The sequence below is a fragment of the Silurus aristotelis genome, assembly GCF_946808225.1.
Source record: "Silurus aristotelis genome assembly, chromosome: 1".
Taxonomy (NCBI): Eukaryota; Metazoa; Chordata; class Actinopteri; order Siluriformes; family Siluridae; genus Silurus; species Silurus aristotelis.
The window spans coordinates 2574759-2595698 of NC_139574.1; the positions used below are offsets into that span (position 1 = coordinate 2574759).

Consider the following 20940-nt stretch of genomic DNA (forward strand, 5'->3'; position numbering starts at 1 on the left):
CTTTCTGTACCTGTTACATGTACACAGCTACAGGTAAAGAGTGATGTCACATCCTGTACTGGTGAACATCCCAAACTTACACATGTATTGAATGTGATCCAGCATGAGAGCTGTGTCTGATTCTGTCCTTCACTGGCTGTCCAATCTTAATAATCCTGTTCGATGTTTTCTGAGAGAGATATATTATTTAAAACTCGTTACAAAGAAGTGTGATTGTAAAACTAAATCCAAACCTTAAAAATCCAGACCATTTTTGATCTCTACAGATTACAATCTGTAATCAGAATGAATTCAGTCAGACTAATGAATGTTATACCCATTCTGTGCACATTTTCTGCATGACATCTATTTACACTGTTCCGTTGATAAGCATTGTTGCTAATGATTATGCGTTTTTTTTGGATTGCTTGTTGGATTTTAGCTAAATATAAAGACTAGATATAAAACGGCTTTTTTTGTAATGAAAGCATTTTCTATATGATAAAGATATTTACATTTCCATAAGTAGAACAATGCTATTTATACAGGGGATTTTTTGTTTGATTTTTAATATGACCAATATGCATTGTATTTGTATTGTCGATCATAAAAAACTGAATGTAAATAAAGAATATGAGTAAAAACATCACAAAGGTTTATTCTGCACTGAACAACAAGCATAGAGAATATTTATTTATTTATTTGTTTGTTTATTTATTTATTTATTTATTTATTTATTTATTTATTTATTTATTTATTAATTAATTAATTAATTAATTAATTAATTAATTAATTAATTAATTAATTAATTCTTATTTTATTATTCATTCATTCATTAATGAATCAATTCCTCCCATCATTTATTCACTCAGAAATGATTAAAGCTGTACATAAAACGCAAAAGGATCTATAACACTGGACTGACGCTAAAAACATTGGCGATGCAAGAAAGCGATTTTACTTTCGGTTTCGTTTCCTGACACTTGCTGCCGCGCCCATCTGCAATTCTCCCGGGTCGCCACCATTTTCCACTTCTTTGCTTCTTCTCTGCTGGATTGCGCCTTCGGGGTCTCTGTTTCCAGAGTCTCTGCTCTACAGTGCTCAGTTCCACGGTATCGCATTTACTGACTGTTTTTCGGTGTTTGGTTTCTAAATTGTGTGGGGTTTTTTTGGATCTTGCTTCATCCTGGTCTGTATTTCCCTGGTGTTGGATTTGTTCTGATCTGTGTTCTGTCTGCTCTGGAGTCACTATTCCGTCCTGTGCTCTCCGGTATTTTGTGCCATTCTGTGGAACTGTATTTCAATCCACTTCAAGATCCATTACAGACCCAGTAAAATGGGTTCCATCTTCTCCACACCGAGACTCTCTGTATCTGAGCGACAGCTTCCTCCTCTGCGCACCATGTCTGCTTCAGCGAGAACCTCACATACTGACTTTTCTATAGTGCATTCTTCTCTTGGTGATACAGTCACACTAGAATGTAGCTACTCTTGTAAAATCAGTAAAAGTACCAGAGAGATCAGGTGGTATAAGGGAACAAAATGTGTTCACCAGGAGCCCTTTCATTGTACCCTGTTCCTGAAATTGACAGATGTTAAAGTCACAGATTCTGGACAGTACAGGTGTGAAGCTCACGGAAAAAGAATAAAAGATGTCGCTGTTATTTATCTGCATGTCGCAGGTAAGTGTTTCTTACTTACTCATGATCTCCATATGTGGTGTAAAAGTACATGTATTCGTTTCGGTACAGGACTTTCAGTTCGGTGTACACGTCTTATTAAACAACATGACCAATCACAATATGGCCTGTAAAAACACAGAAAATTTCTTACACAGACAAGCATCATACTATAATGTTAAAAACAGATTATAAAAAACAACAGTAATGAAAAAGTTGGGGTTCTCTGCAAGTTTAAGATCATTAATCAAATTACGGCGGTTTAAGACGTTCTTTTTTTTCGGTTCATTTTAAAGATAAGAATTAATGACAGAATTCTTTGTGAAATATAAAGAAGTGTTTTTAGAAATCATTTTTATGCAATAAAATTGTTTATATGAATTTTTTTATATTTTATATTAATAACATATACAATTAAATTAAATTAAATTAAATGAAAGTATTCTGTTTAATTGCTAAGCCATGTGTTTCATCTCTCATAAATATACAAACAATTGCATTTTATTTTGTTAATACTGGTACATCTTCAAATGTAGGGAATCACCAGTAATGCAATCCTCCCAAGGAGAGGGGTCACATTATTTTGAGAATTCCACAAAGGAACATTATGGCGACTAAAATGATGCTTTTAGATCAAGTTCGAATAAATAAAACCTGTTGATAAAACACAACTTAACAGGTAGTTTTTCAAGGTCATAGTTAGAACTAAGGAGAAGATTAAAGCCATCGATTTTTGTTAATATTTGGCTGAAGAATATAAAACCAACAATTATTTTCATATATTAAAATATACAAATCACGGATCAGAATTTCATACCAGATCGGTCGAGGCCTGACGTCTACAGAGACAGCAGTGAAAGGAGAAGTGTAGGAGAGCAGAGGTTTGGGTGGGCACTTTAAATGTTGGTACTCTAATTTTTCATTTATTATTTTCAATTATTTACATTTTTCAAAAAGGATCTTAGCCAATATATTTGAATAGTGCTGTTAATACATTTGATGTCGATAGCTTTTAGGCCTCTTTCTTTGTAGGGTTTGACCAAAATACCTTATCTAATCTAGTGTGCTTTTCCTTTCCTAATGTACCATAAAATAAAGAGATCTAACACACCTTCATTTTATAGATATTCTCATTTCTCTATAAGTTGTACAATTTGAATCTAGAATTACATTATTGATTGTAGCTGTAATATTTTAGAAGATTGGAGTTGAATTTCCAATATCCTTTTCTCTGATACGTATTAACAGGTACCAGAATAAGTTTAACCATACAATGGTCAGTTGGAGGTGCATCAGAAACTATGGAGCTCGACTCCAGACAAAATCCATATTTAGAGACACACCAGAAACCTATTCTGGATTTGACTGAACCATCTGGCTTAAACCAGGTTAAGTTCAGGGTTTTTAGCATGCCATAAATCTCTCAATTTAAACACAATACAGAATTCAAGTAATATGGGATTGTAATGAAGTCTGGGATATTTTAAGGGATATCTATTAAGCCAATCATCATACTAAAATCAAAAATGTTTTCAGTAGGAAACCTCATAAAATCAGATAAATCTTTTACAACTTATATAAATATATAAATATTTTGTTCAGTAACAGCTCTTTTCCCCTGTGTTCCTCTTCTCAGGGTTTAAACTGGTCCCCAGCTTCAATTGTTTTAGTTTGTCCAATCATTTTCCTGGAGATGATGTCACTCTTCCCTGCCACATTTCTCCAAGAAAGAGTGCTGTTGCCATGGAGATCAGGTGGTTTAAGGGGACAGACTGCATTTGTGTGTATCAGAATGGGCAGGTGAGAGAAGGAAAGGGCTATAAGGGCAGAGTGAGTCTCTTCACCCACGAGTTGAAGGAAGGAAACGTGTCTCTGATGCTGAGGAATGTTCAGCATTTGGATGATGGAAGTTACAAGTGTAAAGTCACCGACGGAAAAGACAAGGTGGAAAGTGATCAAAATGCTCTACGCGTAAGAGGTAGTTTTTCCAGACAAGCAAATATTCAATAATGACAACTGTTTACTAATATGAACTGTTTAACCCAGCCATTAGGGTTGCACAAATCAGTGCACTCTTACTTAGGGTTGTGTTTTGAAGAGCATCCAACATAAAACATGTGCCAAATCAAATATACAAATCACGGATCAGAATTTCATACCGGATCGGTCGAGGCCTTGGTTACCAATGACACAGGTATTGTTAGCCAACAGGGTACTGGTGAAAATCAGGCTACTGTTGGCTGAAGGAGGAGAAGGAGAGGAGCAAGACGTCTACAGAGACAGCAGGGAAAGAAGCAGTGCAGGAGAGTGGAGGTTTGGGTTGGTACTTTAAATGTTGGTACTATGACTGGTAAAGGGAGAGAGGGAGCTGATATGATGGAGAGGAAAATGTAGATATGTTGTGTGTTCAGGAGAAGGGGAAAGGGAGTAAGGCCAGGAACATTGGAGGTGGATTTAAACTGTTTTATCATGGTGTAGATGGAAAGAGAAATGGTGTAGGGGGATTCTGAAGGAAGGGTACAGTAAAAGTGTAGTGGAGGTGAAGAGAGTTTCTGATAGAGTGATGAACGTGAAGCTGGAAGTTGAAGGGGTGATGATAAATGTCATCAGTGCCTATGCTCCACAAGTCGGCTGTGAGATGGAGGAGAAGGAAAGATTCTGGAGTGAATTAGATGAAGTGGTAGAAGGTGAACCTAAGAATGAAAGATTGGTGTTTGGGGCAGACTTTAATGGGCATGTAGGTGAAGGGAACAGAGGTGATGAGGAGGTGATGGGTAGGTATGGTCTTAAGGAGAGGAATGTGGAAGGGCAGATGGTGGTAGATTTTGATAAAAGGATGGAAATGGCAGTGGTGAACAATTATTTTTAGAAGAAGGAGGATCAGAGGGTGACGTATAAGAGTGGAGGAAGGTACACACAGGTGGACTATGTTCTATGTAGGAGATGTAGGAGGCGGGGGACAGTGTAGCTAAACAGCATCGGATGGTGGTCTGTAGGATGGTTTTGGAGGTGAAGAAGAGGAGGGGAGTGAGGACTAAAAGAAGAATTAGATGGTGGAACCTGAAGGAGGAAGACTGTAGTGTGAGATTCAGGGAAGAGGTCAGACAGACAGGGGTTCGGTGGTGGTGAAGAGGTGCTGGATGATTGGGAAACTACTGCAGAATTAATGAGGGAGACAGCTAGAAAAGTACTTGGTGTGACATCTGGAAATAGAAAGGAAGACAAAGAGACCTGGTGGTGGAATGAGGAAGTGCCGAAGAGCAGAAGGAGAGAGAGGTTGGAGAAACAGAATTGGGATCAGCAGAGTGAGGAGAAAAGTAGGCAGGAGTACAAGGAGGTGCGGCAGCAGGTGAAGAGGGATGTGGTAAAAGCCAAGGAAAAGGCATATGAGGAGCTGTAGGAGAAGTTGGACACTAAGGAAGGAGAAAAGGATTTATACCGATTTGGCCAGGCAGAGGAACCGAGCTGGAAAGGAGGGGCTACAAGTTAAAGCAGTAAAGGATAGAGATGGAAGTGTGTTGAATAGTGAGTAGAGAGAAAGAGAAGGTTGGATGATGTGGAGATGGTGAAGCAGGAAGTGGATAGAATTAGTAAGGATGGTTTGAAAGAGGCAGATGTAGAGGACAGAGTAGTATGGAGACGGATGACCTGCTGTGGCGCCCCCTAATGGGAGCAGCCAAAAGAAGAAGAAGAAGACCAATAAGAACTGTTTATTGTCTCTAAATGAATCATCAGAACAACAATAGCGTTTTCGTGACTCGACTCAACATTAATGATAAATTCAAACCTTTTTGTTACAAATTTCAAATGACATGAAATATGGCCAGTATGCAGGACTCAATCAATCAACTCAGGCAAGAGAATGACATGACTGATTAGCCTAATGGTGGGGCTATAGTGCAGCACAACATCATATCGAATATCGTATGCAAATATTCAAAAAACATGATCCCCCCGTCACCTTATTTGTTGCTATCAGCAATATATATATATTTTTTTTTTCGTTGCATGTTCTTTAATTTTGGCCATGTGTCTCGTGTTTGATTCCTTTATGTCATGTCTTCTTCCGTAATGTCAGTAGTTTTTGTTGTTTCCCCATGTGAGAAAATGACTACAGATGTCTCTGGTTCAGTGATCCACTGTCGGACACACACACACACACACACACACACACACACACACACACACACACACACACACACACACACACTTACATTTATGGCATTCAGCAGATGCCCTTATCCAGAACTACATACAAAAGCGCTTTGAGTTTCTATCAATGAGTAAATCAACTCAGTCAATCAAAACTTAGCTCTTACCCTGAGAGAAGATGGTACCAGTTGAGCATTGCAAGATGATCTCAGGCAGCATGGTGCAGTGCAGGGAGTTATGAGATCTTTGAGGTAAGAAGGTGCTGGTACATTTTTGAATTTGTAGGCCAGCATCAGTGTTTTGAATCTGATAAATGCAGCTACCGGAAGCCAATGGAGGGAGTGCAGAAGTGGGTTGGTGTTGGAGAACTTGTGCAGTTTGAACATAAGTCAGGCAGCTGTGTTTTGGATTATTTGCAGTGCACAAATAATGTTCAGAGGAAGACCTGCCAGCAGAACATTGCAGTAGTCCAGTCTCAAAATCACAAGAGACTAAACTAACACCTGGGTAACCTGTGTGGACAGAAATGGTCGAATTCTTCTGATGTTTTAGAGAAGAAACTGAAAAGAGCGAGTCACATTAGCAGTGAGGAGAATGACAGTCGATTGTTACCCCAAGCAGTTGCGAGCAGTGGCTAAAGGGGAGAGCATAGAGTGGTGAAGAGTTATTTTAAGATCCTGACATGGAGATGAATTACCTGGGATGACAAACAGTTAAGTTTTTTTCTGGGGTTGAGTTTCAGTTGATTGCCACTCATAATGATATGCCTGCCAGGCATGTGAGAAGAAGAAAATAAGTTGAGGGTCATCAGCATCGCAGTGGTAAGAAAACCCCATGTAAGGATATGACTTCACCATGAGAGTTAGTATTAAGGGAGAAAAGGAGAGGACCAAGTACTGAGCCTTGTAGAACACCAGCGGAGAGACTGTGTGGGGGCAGATATAGACCCCCTCTATGTTATCTGGTATGTGCAACCTTCTAGGTTGGCAAACCAGTGATTCCTGACCATGTAACATAGGCATAGTCGGGGTGGAAGTGAAGGTCTGGCAGATTTCCTCAATTTTCTTATAAATGAAGGAGGCAAAGTATTTGCCTGTCAGGAAGGATGAAGCAGGTGGAGCAGGGAGGTTAAGTGGTGAAGAGAAGATGTGAAGCTTGCGAGGATCTTGTGCAGCTTTTTCTTGTAGATGGCAGTCTTAGCAGAAGTCTTGTCCATAGAAAATTTGGTCAGGAGTGCACAGTAAGAGGCAAATATAACATGACATATAGACAAAAAATCCTCTTTATGCTGATATTAAACTAATTAGCAATTTAGGATATAGAAATTTCTACTATTTTTTAAAACAACTAAAAATTATTTACTTGTAACACTGTAAGTTATGACTTATTGCATGCATTAAAATAAAATTTGCCTAGCTTTGGGCATGGCCATCAGTATGAGTAGAAATGCAATTGCATTAAATTCAATTTCATGAAGTTCTGCATTTATATTTTATAAATATTTTTATAATATATAAATATACATTTAATTAGTAATATTAGTAATATGGTGGACAGTCTGCTCAGATTTCGTTTAAATTAATTTATATACAAAGTAATTTTTTGCTAACTAATTCAGGATATTTGCTATATCTTAAAAATTGTGGTGTCAAATGACTCAGTATCACCTGACAATGCCCCATTAGTGACACTAAGGAGTTGCTTGTTTTCATTCATCAGTAAATTTTACAGAATTTCATTGTAATTATTTACTAAATCACTAAAACATTTCTCTGTTTTTCTTCATTTTAGAATTTAAACTGATCACTGAATCGTACAATTATTACGCACGCCCTGGTGATCAAGTCACTCTGCCCTGTTACTTTTCTGCTGAAGTCAGTGCTGTTGCCATGAAGATCAGGTGGTTTAAGGGGACAAACTGTATTTGTGTGTATAACAATGGCCAACTGAATGAGGGGAAGGGTTATGAGGGCAGAGTGAGTCTCTTTACCCAAGAGTTGGAAGAAGGAAATGTGTCTCTGATGTTGAGAAACCTTCAGGAGTCGGATGATGGAGAGTACAAGTGTGAAGTGACTCACCAAGAACGCAAGCTGGAAAACAGTGGAGTTTATCTACATGTCACTGGTAATAATTTATAAACAAATATTGATGTGATGATGCATATGCTGTGTATACTGATACAGTCAAAACTATGTGCACCCCGAAACATCAGACACAATTGTGGTTCTTCCACAAAGTTAGCAGCAATTTGCATGATGTAGCATTACAGGTAAGTACAGGTAAGAGGCCCAATCCTGTTCCATCTTAACAGTACTCCTGTGTGCAAGGCTAGCTCGATAAATATATTCTGTATAACATTTGGAGAGGAAGAATTAATTTGATGAATTGGAACTTGAGTCTCCCAAAAATACCAACATGAGTCTCTGATTCTACTAATAGTCTTGTAGCAAAATTAACACAAATCCAAACAACCACATCCAAATCCAAGATGAAAAACATTCTCAAAACGGTGGAGTTTATTATACCAATGAAAAGGGAATTAGAAGAAATTATAGCAGAAGTAGATGCAAATTTTTAGCATATTTCTTACATTAAATTTCAAATAAACTTTCAGATACCTTTTGGGGTAAAGCAGTAGCTTGAATGTTAAATAATGAAATAGCTAGTCCTGATGAAACCCCACATAAAAATTTCTGGAAAATCTTTAGATTTCAAGAATGAACCAGTGCCCTCTACATCACAGCATGTCACTCACCTTGCAATGAACTTATGAGCTGTAAGTTGATCACTAATACGTATGCAAAAGGTGAATAATTGTATTTTGCATATGAATATGAAATGTCCTTTTTTGCAAACTGTTTTCAGGATGTTTGCTATATCTATAAATTGTTGCATCAAATGACTCAGTTTCACCTGACAATGCCCCATTAGTGACACTATGGAGTTGCTTTTTTTCTATTCATCAGTAGATTATACAGAATTTCATTGTAATTATTTACGGAATCACTAAAACATTTCTCTGTTTTTTCTTTATTTCAGAATTGAAACTGATCACTGAAACACACAGCACTACTAAATTATCTGTTGCCCAACCATGCATTGTCTACTCACCTGCTGGTGATGAAGTCATTCTGCCCTGTAAACTTTCTGCTAACGTCAGTGCTGTTGCCATGGAGATTCGATGGTTTAAGGGGGCAAACTGCATTTTTGTGTATCAGAATGGCAAGGTAAGAGTGTGTAAGGGCTATGAGGACAGAATGAGGCTCTTCACCCACGAGCTGGAGGACGGAAATGTGTCTGTGGGACTGAAGAATTTTCAGGAGTTGGATGTTGGAGAGTACAAGTGTGTGGTAACTCGCATTCATGAGGTTACTCAGAGAGATCACAAGATGGAGAGCAGTGGAGTTTACCTATATATGTCTGGTAATAACCACTCCATAACTATAAATATGCTGATGTATATTCTATATAGTCAATATTTTAGTGTGGATATACAATACAGTCAAAAGTATGGGCACCACTGATCATAACACCTGTATGTGGTTCATTGCCTAATGTTTGCCACAAAGTTAGAAGCAGAGAAGTATACAATTTCTATTCACTGGAAGTAAGATACCCAAACATGCACCTGTTTCAAGACTCTTCTTGAAATTCATCTAGATTTCTGAAGAGCCGAGTCACTTTCTTCTTTGTTTTTAGATTATATTATTATTTTTAGATTATTAGTGTTTGTACACTTTGACCTAATGAACCAGTGTCACCTGTACAGTGCCTTGCAAAAGTATTGACCCCCCTTGGCATTTTTCCTATTTTGTTGCCTTACAACTTGGAATTAAAATTGATTTTTATTTGGATTTTATGTAATGGACACATAAAATAGTCCAAATTGGTGAAGTGAAATGAAATAAATAACTTGTTTCAAAAAATTCTTAAAAATAAATAACAGAAAAGTGGTGCGTGCATATGTATTCCCCCCCTTTGCTATTAAGCCTCTAAATAAGATCTGGTGCAACCAATTACCTTCAGAAGTCACGTAATTACTTAAATAAAGTCCACCTGTGTGCAATCTAAGTGTCACATGATCTCAGTATAGATATACAAATGTTATAAAAAGGCCCCAGAGTCTGCAACACCACTAAGCAAGTGGCATCACCAAGCAAACGGCACCATGAAGACCAAGGAGCTCGCCAAACAGGTCAGGGACAAAGTTGTGGAGAAGTACAGATCAGGGTTGGGTTATAAAAAAATACCCAAAACTTTGAACATCCCACGGAGCAACGTTAAAGCCATTATTAAAAAATGGAAAGAATATGGCACCACAACAAACCTGGCAAGAGAGGGCCGCCCACCAAAACTCACGGACCAGGCAAGGAGGGCATTAATCGGAGAGGCAACAAAGAGACCAAAGATAACCCTGAAGGAGCTGCAAAGCTCCACAGCGGAGATTGGAGTATCTGTCCATAGACCACTTTAAGCTGTACACTCCACAGAGCTGGGCTTTACGGAAGAGTGGCCAGAAAAAAGCCATTGCTTAAAGAAAAAAATAAGCAAACACGTTTGGTGTTCGCCAGAAGGCATGTGGGAGACTCCCCAAACATATGGAAGAAGGTACTCTGGTCAGATGAGACTAAAATTGAGCTTTTTGCCCATCAAGGAAAACGCTATGTCTGGCGCAAACCCAACACCTCTCATCACCCCGAGAACACCATCCCCACAGTGAAGCATGGTGGTGGCAGCATCATGCTGTGGGGATGTTTTTCATCGGCAGGGATTGGGAAACTGATCGGAATTGAAGGAATGATGGTTGGCGCTAAATACAGGGAAATTCTTGAGGGAAACCAGTTTCGGTCTTCCAAGATTTGAGACGGAGGTTCACCTTCCAGCACGACAATGACCGTAAGCATACTGCTAAAGCAACACTCGAGTGGCTTAAGGGGAAACATTTAAATGTCTTGGAATGGCCTAGTCAAAGCCCAGACCTCAATCCATTTGAGAATCTGTTGTATGACTTAAAGATTGCTGTACACCAGTGGAACCCATCCAACTTGAAGGAGCTGGAGCAGTTTTGCCTTGAAGAATGGGCAAAAATCCCAGTGGCTAGATGTGCCAAGCTTATAGATACAAACCCCATGAGACTTGCAGCTGTGATTGCTGCAAAAGGTGGCTCTACAAAGTATTGACTTTGGGGGGGTGAATAGTTATGCACGCTCAAGTTTTCTGTTTTTTTGTCTTATTTCTTGTTTGTTTCACAATAAAAAAAATTTTGCATCTTCAAAGTAGTAGGCATGTTGTGTAAATCAAATGATACAAACCCCCAAAAAAATCCATTTTAATTCCAGGTTGTAAGACAACAAAATAGGAAAAACACCAAGGGGGTCAATACTTTTGCAAGGCACTGTATTTATTGGAAGAGACTTTAAAACATCTCTCGATGTCATCTAAGGCTCACTAAGGCTCACTTATTTACAAATGTAAATAATTAATAGTCTGTAGTAACTATAGTAACTGTAGTTGAGTACACTGCTGCCTGTTGGTGTTTTTTTAATATATATATATATATTTCTTCTTCAACAGAATTTAGTCTGGTCCACATGCCTGAAGATGTTGGAATATTCTCCCGATTCTTTGGAATACGTGTAGACTTTGGTCATGATGTCACTCTACCCTGTTACTTGAATCCAAAACAGAGTGCTGTTGCCATGGAGATCCGTTGGTTTATTGATGCTTTCTATGGCAGTAAGAGGAAGATTATCTGTATTTGCGAGTACCAGAATGGGGAGGTGAAAGAGGGGGAGGGCTACGAGGGAAGAGTGAGCCTTTTCACCGACAAGCTGGAGGAAGGAAACGTGTCTCTGATGCTGAAAAATTTTCGGGAGCCCTTTTATTCAGGACAGTGCATATGTGAAGTTACGTGTGGGAATGAGAAGGAGCGGCTTATACATCACCTCATATATCGATGTAATGTGTACACATTTTTACTCTCTGTTGACACTGAATTCACTACAATTTATATACAAATTTCATTTAGAGTCAGATTTGATCCAGTGTGTGTAAGATTACAACAAACCAAATATATGATTATAACCTTAAAACACAATCTTTACTTAATTTTAGCTTTAAATATAAAATTATATCTTACATTAATAATTCCATGTACAGTAATTCACACAAGTTTAGATCTATTGATTAAGTGGAATGAAGAAAAGTGTATTTCTGTTTTTTAGTTATACGTAATGTAACTGTTTCTAATCTTATTTCTTCTTTTAACAGTGCAAGGTGGTGGTAAGTATTATGATTTTCTAAATTTTTTTTTTTCAAATTATGCACATTTTCTTGCATGAATCACACAAACAATACTTTAAATTGTATGTATAATTGTAGGAAGTCCTTATATTAGAGAATCAAGCGATGATGAAGACGAACCTGGTAAGTCTTTCATATTTCATGAGTCTAATCACTTTTTAAATATAAAAATATAAATTTACTTTATATTTTTATATAAAGTGAACTCAATCAAACGAATGACACAAAAATTTGATAGTTTTTTTTTATCAAAGTATTTATTGAGAAATGTATAAAATATTACATCACTGCAAATGGCAAAAGTGTGTGAATCTTCGCTTCACTGTCCGGTGTGACCCCTTTGTAAGTGCACAATTGCTGTCCTTACAGAACAGCGTCCTGACATCCATTTCAAAACATTAACTTTGTTACTATTTTAACTATTTTGATTGGTAGAACAACTTGTGTGATTGGGGTTGTCTGGCTGCATGCTGTCTTTTCACATTCACTAATCCAGTGTTTTTTCGTTAATTTTCCTTTTTAATAAAGTAAAACCCGGAAGACGATGGAGTAATCCACTTGACTTTCCAAACAGTAAGTAATCCGTACACTGTACTCTGAGGCTGACATTCAGCTCTAACTCTAATGTACTAGCACTGATATGGTTAGCATATCAATCTTTTCTCAAATATTGGCATTTCAGAACGGTTTAATGGAAAAATAAAATTGTCCTTAATTTGGATTAACTCTAATCTATACAGCCTACAGATAATATGTTATGAGTTTTGTTTAGTTTAGTTTTTGTGCAGTGTGAAACCAAACCAAAATCAGCAACAGACAAATCAAAAGTATAAACTTTGCTACGATTCAGGAAATGTTGTATGAAACTGAATGGTCCTGTCAGTTTCACTGACATCTCCTCTGTGTGTTTGTGTGTGTTTATACAGTGTGAAGACAGAACTCAAGAGAGAAAGAAACAGCAGGACACTGAAAAGAAGACAATTACAGCAAAGGACATGAGAGCATTTACAGAGCAAAGTCATTCCAATTATGAACATTTTGCTCAGAATGAAATAATAAAACTGTTCTCACCAGTCCCAGCCTTTATCCATGGCTATCTAGCATAGCTCGTTAGTTTTAAGGAAAAGGAGGTGTCACATCATTTACTGGTCAACAGCCTGGAAATACACCCACTTTTATTTTTACTTGGATAGATATATTACGGCTGTCAATTGATTAAAATATTTAATCGTGATTAATCGCTTGATTGTCATGTTATCTCGTTAATAATCGAATATTAATCGCACATTTTTATTTACTCTAAGTAAATAAAATCACAGTTTTTAATACTCTAATCAACATGGACAGATATGGATGCTTTATGCAAATGTATGTTTATTATTTGTAAAACCAGACTCAACATAGAGCATGTAGACACAATATACTTGTAAATGTTTGTAAGTAAATGTGGTGTTTTAAATGACGTCAATTTTGAGGACACCAAATCGAGGTTTCGCTATGTTTCCACACACACACAGTTTTAATGGTGTTGGAGATTTGCCGCATCAGTAAAACAATTGTGTAGTGACTAAAAATCAATTTTTGGTGTAGTTTATAATTTGTTTTAATATCTAAATATATGTGTATATCTGAATAAATGTGTGTTGTGTTGAAGGTTTTAATTTCTCCTTATATTTATTTATTTATAGTTTTCATAAAAATGGTCAAATTCAGAAGTGCGTGCTGTGTGTATATATACAGTGAGGAAAATAAGTATTTGAACACCCTGCTATTTTGCAAGTTCTCCCACTTAGAAATCATGGAGGGGTCTGAAATTGTCATCGTAGGTGTATGTCCACTGTGAGAGACATAATCTAAAAAAAAATTCCAGAAATCACAATATATGATTTTTAAACCATTTATTTGTATGATACAGCTGCAAATAAGTATTTGAACACCTGTCTATCAGCTAGAATTCTGATCCTCAAAGACCTGTTAGTCTGCCTTTAAAATGTCCACCTCCACTACATTTATTATCCTAAATTAGATGCACCTGTTTGAGGTCGTTAGCTGCATAAAGACACCTGTCCACCCCATACAATCAGTAAGAATCCAGCTACTAACATGGCCAAGACCAAAGAGCTGTCCAAAGACACTAGAGACAAAATTGTACACCTCCACAAGGCTGGAAAGGCCTATGGGGAAATTGCCAAGCAGCTTGGTGAAAAAAGGACCACTGTTAGAGCAATCATTAGAAAATGGAAGAAGCTAAACATGACTGTCAATCTCCCTCGGACTGGGGCTACATGAAAGATCTCACCTCGTGGGGTCTCAATGATCCTAAGGAAGGGAAATCAGCCCAGAACTACACGGGAGGAGCTGGTCAATGACCTGAAAAGAGCTGGGACCACCGTTTCCAAGGTTACTGTTGGTAATACACTAAGACGTCATGGTTTGAAATCATGCATGGCACGGAAGGTTCCCCTGCTTAAACCATGTCCAGGCATGTCTTAAGTTTGCCCATGATCATTTGGATGATCCAGAGGAGTCATGGGAGAAAGTCATGTGGTTAGATGAGACCAAAATAGAACTTTTGGGTCATAATTCCACTGAACGTGTTTGGAGGAAGAAGAATGATGAGTACCATCCCAAGAACACCATCCCTACTGTGAAGCATGGGGGTGGTAGCATCATGCTTTGGGGGTGTTTTTCTGCACATGGGACAGGGCGACTGCACTGTATTAAGGAGAGGTTGGGGAACAACCTCCTTCCCTCAATTAGAGCTTTGAAGATGGGTCGAGGCTGGGTCTTCCATCATGACAATGACCCGAAGCACACAGCCAGGATAACCAAGGAGTGGCTCTGTAAGAAGCATATCAGGGTTCTGGCGTGGCCTAGCCAGTCTCCAGACATAAACCCAATAGAGAATCTTTGGAGGGAGCTCAAACTCCGTGTTTCTCAGCGACAGGCCAGAAACCTGACTGATCTAGAGAAGATCTGTGTGGAGGAGTGGGCCAAAATCCCTCCTGCAGTGTGTGCAAACCTGGTGAAAAACTACAGGAAACGTTTGACCTCTGTAATTGCAAACAAAGGCTCCTGTACCAAATATTAACATTGACTTTCTCAGGTGTTCAAATACTTATTTGCAGCTGCATCATACAAATAAATAGTTAAAAATCATACATTGTGATTTCTGGATATTTTTTTTTTTAGATTATGTCTCTCACAGTGGACATGCACCTTCGATGACAATTTCAGAACTTGCAAAATAGCAGGGTGTTCAAATACTTATTTTCCTCACTGTATATATATATATATATATATATATATATATATATATATATATATGTACACACACTTTTTTTTTCAGCTTTTGGCACAAAAAAGAATGCAGTCCTTTTTGTCAAGTCGAGTCAAGTTTATTTGTATAGCGCTTTTCACAACAGACATTGTCTCAAAGCAGCTTTACACAAATCAACAGTGAAGGTGAATGGTGTGTATTTATGCCTGATGAGCAGCCGTGGCGACTGTGGCAAGGAAAAACTCCCTTAGATGTTATGAGGAAGAAACCTTGAAAGGAACCAGACTCAAAAGGGGAACCCATCCTCATTTGGGTGACATCAAGAGTTTGATCATAAATCTTCAACAATACAGAACACTGGAGAGTGAGAACTAACATGAGTGCTGGAGTGTGTGATTATAAGTAATGTTCTTTCTACAGTCTTATACAGTCTTTATGGTTATAAAACTAGGAGCTACTGAGCTCAACATTTGTGATCATCACAGATCCAGCATCAGCTTCTCCATGCCAGAGCCTTTAAACACTCCAGGAGGTCCAATGTCAAAAGTCCACACATGTAGTGGGATCCATTTGGCACTGGTACGTCTCTAGATGGTTCTGGATGTTTTCAAGTTCGGCATCTACTTCTTTAAAGGTCCATAATCTTCATGAGGTGGGAGGTGACTGGAGCTGGCCAAACCTTAGGGTGTCTCAGGATGGGGAGTGAAAGAGAAGCGGTGAAGAGGTATTAGCGTAGCTGCTGTTCATGATATTAACAGCACAAGTTGATAATGTGGAGGTGATCAGATGTTCTGGAGCACAAGGCTATGATATGAGACTTATATAATGTGTAGGCTTTGCTAAAAAGATATGTTTTATCTCTGTCAAGGTGCTTCGGGACAATGTCCGATGTACAGTACTAAACAAATACAACGAATTCAATAGATCACTTTACCAACACACACATACAGTATAAACATGTTAAAACACGGTCTGTATTTTGATAGGATGAGTGAAACAGATTGGGGAGAGGGAGACTGGTATAGAATAAATCAAGTGAAGTCTGTAATAAGTTCCCGCACCAGTGAATTGTTAAAGTGAACCTCAGTGAGAACTACTTTCATTCCTTTTTTCTCAACACATTTGGAGGTGAGGAGTTAGAGTTTTAACAAATAATGTGTAGCAGTCAGTTAAGGAATTTATTGCTTTATTGAAGTCAAAGTTTCAGCTTCGGCATGTCACAGCCTGTTCATTTTCACCCTTCCTTTCGCTTCTTTTTTCACACAACTGTTCTACTGAAATCTGTTGTATGAAAAATTATTTGTTAAAAGCAGTAGATTTTGTTGATAATGCAGCTTTAATTTTATTTCACCTGTGAGCTTCCTTTAAAATTGTGAATTTAATCACAGCTGGTAATATTTATAAATAGGTCTCTACTGGGTTTGCCCACATAGATTGGAAAATATTCCCAGATTCTTCCTTGAAGAAGTTCATACATATTTTATGCTGAGTAGCATTGGACTGCTCTCTTCAAGTCAATCCTGAGATTTTTATAAAAGTTTAAGTCAGGGCTCTTACTTGGTAACTCACAAACATGTTGTCAGCAAAAGCTTCTTTCTTGCCACCCTGCCATACAGGCCAGCTTTGTGTAAAGCTTCGGAGATTGTCCTTCAAAGATCAATTCAAATGAATTATTTTTTTATTTGCTATGACTATTATATCATGGTGCAGGTGTTTTTTTCTCTAACCTTTTTTAGTCAAATGAATGTCTAAACTAAATCTATCTATCAGCTGTTACTCTGTAAATTATAAAGTTGCACTACTGTCAGAGCTGCTGTTCTAGAGAATTAATGACCACCTTCTAAACAGTGTTTGTAGAATAAAACACACACACACACACACACACACACACACACACACACACACAAGCTGAAACGTGCTGCATTTTAATATGATGAGTAAGGTCTGTACCTGTACCAGTGAATTATTTTTATTACTTTTGCTATGCATTTGAATAATTGTAATGATTTTTTTTTTTTTTTTCCTTTTGATAATTTGGCAGGAACTTGGGAGTTACAGTTTTAACAAATAATGTGGGAGTCAGTTAGGGACTTTATTGAATTATTGAAGTCAAGGCTTCAGCTACAGCATGTCACAGCTTGTTCATTGTAAACTTTTCCTGTTTTTTTAACATTTCTTCTATAGAAGAACCAGGTTTTATTACTTTCAAAAGGAACAGATAGAGAATATAAACTGCATAAAATAAAAAAAAACCTTGTACAGAGAGAATGACTGAAGAAACCCAATAAACACAATTTAACAATTCTCCTTTGACTGTAGCCATAGCTGCACTGCCCGTTAGCATAAGCATCAATATTAATCTCATCAAATCACCCTGTACATTTTTGTGTTTTATTCAGTGAATTATGATTTTCCTGGGAATTTAAAATGGAGGCAAATTGTGTGTTTTTGTGTAAATTGTACAGGAAAGAAAATGCGAAAGTATAAACTGTTCATGAAAAAGCTGAAATAATGTTTTGAACTGTTTTGAATAATGATGGGTTACTTAACATAATCCCAGGCTCTTTGATAACAGAGTGAGGTGCTTCACTATGGGAATTGCTTTGGGGGTGACCAACTATGGAAGCTCCTATGACACCACGTCTGTCTTGACACGTGAGGGTCCATAATAATATAATATATAATATGAGTAATAAAGATGGCCGACCTGAGACCAGGCTCCAGCCCATCTTTACTACTCAGGTTAAGATTTCTTCCCGTATCTTCTAATGTAATGTAATTTTTTACATCATGTGAAAATCATCCTGCCTGCTCATTCACCTTAAACAATACTTTGATTTAAAATTTAAGACACTTTATACTTTGAAAGGCAATATGCGAAGAGGCGTCGACATGCTGTGACTGACAGCTTTGTAGACAATGGGTCGCATAATGAGCTGTCAATTATATAATGAGCTGTGGATCACTGAGCCAGGATCTGAGTGAGAAGTACAGTACTACAAGAAAGAATGTGTTTCCTTTGTGGTTTATTTAAAATACACATTAGCAGGGACAGCATTAAAAAAGGAATTGTGTAACAATAAAACAATACAGTATAGTATGTATAAAAAATAAAAAGTGCAACAATAACAATAAAACAATACACTACAATACTATGCAAAATCCCTGTGCCACTCTTGAAAGCAGTTCCTGTTTAACTGAAGACACAGGTGAACATCGCATGCCAGGCATTTCCATGGTGTTTTGTGGTGCTTACCATGCAATGTTTTGCAACGCACACAGCTCTTGCGGCCAGCAGTGGCAACATTTCTGGCATCAGAGGGCAGTTTAGCTCCTGGAACTGGTACATGATCACAGTCGGCCCGTTTTGGCACTACTTTCTGTGTGACGCTACAAAGCTCGGCAATAAGTTGTTCCATGAATTCTTTATGGGACACGTCACCATAGAGTTCTTTATGCACAATGAAACTGTTGGTGGCAGCGATGTCCAAGAAGTGTAGAAAAATCTTTCGGTACCACTTCATTGTTTTTTGCAATGCTGTGTAGTATTGTAACAGTTGATCAGATGGGTCAACGCCCCCCATGTGCTGGTTGTATGAAGTTACAAGTGCAGTGCATGGAATTGTCTTTGTTTCCCATTTACCTTGTAATTTCACCCTCCTCTGCACAGTGTGTCCTGTATAAGAAGAATGAATGGTGGAACACAATGAGACCTCTCGTGTGTCCATCCACTTCACAAATACAAGAGGCCCATCCCGAATGGATCCCCTAGGAGAGTTTTTAGAGAGAGAGAATTATCTGCATTTCAAGGGCAATCATTCCTGTTCCCCTTCAGGAACTCTAGCTGCGTCGAAACGCTATGTGAACGCCCCTGCGTTGTCCACGCTCTGAACCCTGGTGAAATCTAGTCAATAGGCAAGCCGTGACATCATAGACAGGCGACGTCACGTAAACCAGGAAGCTACAAGATGGCTGTGCATTGGTAGCGACATTAGCTTCTGCTCGTTCAGGTAAGCGCTTTGAGAGTGTTATTTGTGCAGTCATGAGCTTATATGCAGGCAGAATTCTGTCTGCGTGTTTCCTGCTTGCCCCGATTCATTTCGGGGGGGGGGGGGGGGGGGGTGAAACGTAGCCATAGCTTAGGAGTGTGCTTAGTCGGCTTTCGAGGGTATCGGTTGTTAGCATTTTAGCCGTGTGGCTATGCGCTCCCGGCTGCGAGGCAATCCCCGGGGATTGCGCTCGTTTGGCGGTTTCTTCTACGGTGCGTGTGACGCGGTGCTCCGAATTTCTTTCTCCGAGGTGGGAGGATTTCCGGAGAGCGCTATCCGAGGTGAGCGCTCTCCCTCGCGGCTTTGGCTCTCGAAGGTATCGGCTGTTAGCATTTTAGCTGTGTGGCTATGCGCTCCCGGCTGCTAGCCGCGCTCCCGTTCCCCGGGGAGAGCGCTCATTTGGAAACGGTTCTTTTCCCGGTGTGTGTGACACAGTGCTCCGTATTTCTTCTGAGTGGGTCAGGGGCCAGCCCGAGGAGTTGGTTCTCCCTGTGGAAACTTTCTGTCAGTCTGGAGGGCTGCCAGGAGTCTCTCGGTGCTCCTGCGTACTGTGAAGAAGGGCTGCACGATTCAGTTCACGTCTTCTCCTCTCCGGTTCAACGGGGTGTGTCGGCTCTGGTCCTGGGACAGGAGGTGCATGCTCTCCTGTGCAAAGGGCTATTGAGGTGGTTCCCTCTTCCTTGTTCAGAGAGTCAGGCTGCTACAGCCCGTGCTTCTTTGTTCCGAAGAAGGACGGCGGGTTGCATCCCATTCTGGATCTCCACTCCTTGAACCACTCACTTTTGAGGCTCGGGTTCAGGTTTCTTGTTTAGAGAGGTCATGTCTCAGGTCGAATCCGAGGACTGATTTGTCATACGTTAGATCTGGAGGTCGCATGCTCCCAGGCAGCCGTCCTTCACCACACACGGGAGGTTCCTGAGGTTGTGTATTTCCACTCGGCCTTCTCCGCATGAGGCCCCTCCAGTGGTGGCTCCGGGGCAGGAGGGTTCTCCCCCAGAGGGAGTCTGTATCGTACCATCAAGGTCTCGCGGTGTGCTCTTTGAGCCTTGGTTGTATGGAAGAACCCTACGTTCTGTTTTAGGGACTCCTTGTCATCGCGTAACGCTAATGATGGATGCTTCCCTCACGGGGTGGGGAGCGGTTATGAGTGCCCGCTCCGCCCAGGGTCTGTGGAGCGGCCCATGTCTCTCATGGCACATAGATTGCCGGGAGATGCTGGCAGTTTTGTTGTGGTTACAACACTTCCTCCCAGTCCTGAGAGATCGCCATGTGTTGGTCCGCACAGACAATACTGCGGTGGTCTCATACATCAACCACCAGGGGGGCCTCCAGTCTCGCCCCTTGCAAATGACTGGCACGGGAGGTCCTCTTGTGGTCCCGGGACGAACTCCTCTTATTTAGAGCCGTTTACATCCCTGGACGGTTGGATGTCTGAGCAGATGCCCTGTCGAGACAGTGGCTGCCATGGGACGGTCTTGGTCGAGGCTATGCCTGTAAG

General features: G+C 39.4%; 2 protein-coding genes across 5 annotated transcripts in view; both read left to right on the forward strand.

Moving 5' to 3' along the window:
- The window catches only part of LOC310730354 (myelin-oligodendrocyte glycoprotein-like), a 225473-nt gene that overhangs the window by 193787 nt on the left and 10746 nt on the right, over window positions 1-20940 (forward strand). The window contains exon 2 of one of the 2 annotated variants that reach the window (XM_083549270.1): window positions 15506-16479. The exons of the other annotated variant lie outside the window; for it this stretch is intronic. The gene's annotated coding sequence lies outside the window, so the exon portion shown is untranslated. The remainder of the gene's footprint in view (window positions 1-15505; window positions 16480-20940) is intronic. 2 annotated transcript variants of the gene reach the window in all.
- Window positions 973-13186, forward strand: LOC310728576 (butyrophilin-like protein 2). 3 transcript variants are annotated; one of them, XM_083546223.1, is made up of 8 exons: window positions 974-1661; window positions 3295-3636; window positions 7602-7934; window positions 8850-9233; window positions 11385-11775; window positions 12192-12258; window positions 12642-12686; window positions 13040-13186. In XM_083546223.1, exons 1-6 carry the CDS (start codon window positions 1316-1318, stop codon window positions 12205-12207), a joined length of 1812 nt encoding a protein of 603 aa, XP_083402349.1. In that variant the 5' UTR covers window positions 974-1315; the 3' UTR covers window positions 12208-12258; window positions 12642-12686; window positions 13040-13186. The 3 variants fall into 3 exon arrangements, with proteins under 3 accessions (XP_083402347.1, XP_083402349.1, XP_083402348.1); XM_083546222.1 differs by lacking the exons at window positions 12642-12686; window positions 13040-13186 and having other exon boundaries at window positions 11385-11768; window positions 12081-12282; XM_083546221.1 differs by lacking the exons at window positions 12192-12258; window positions 12642-12686; window positions 13040-13186 and having other exon boundaries at window positions 973-1661; window positions 11385-12108.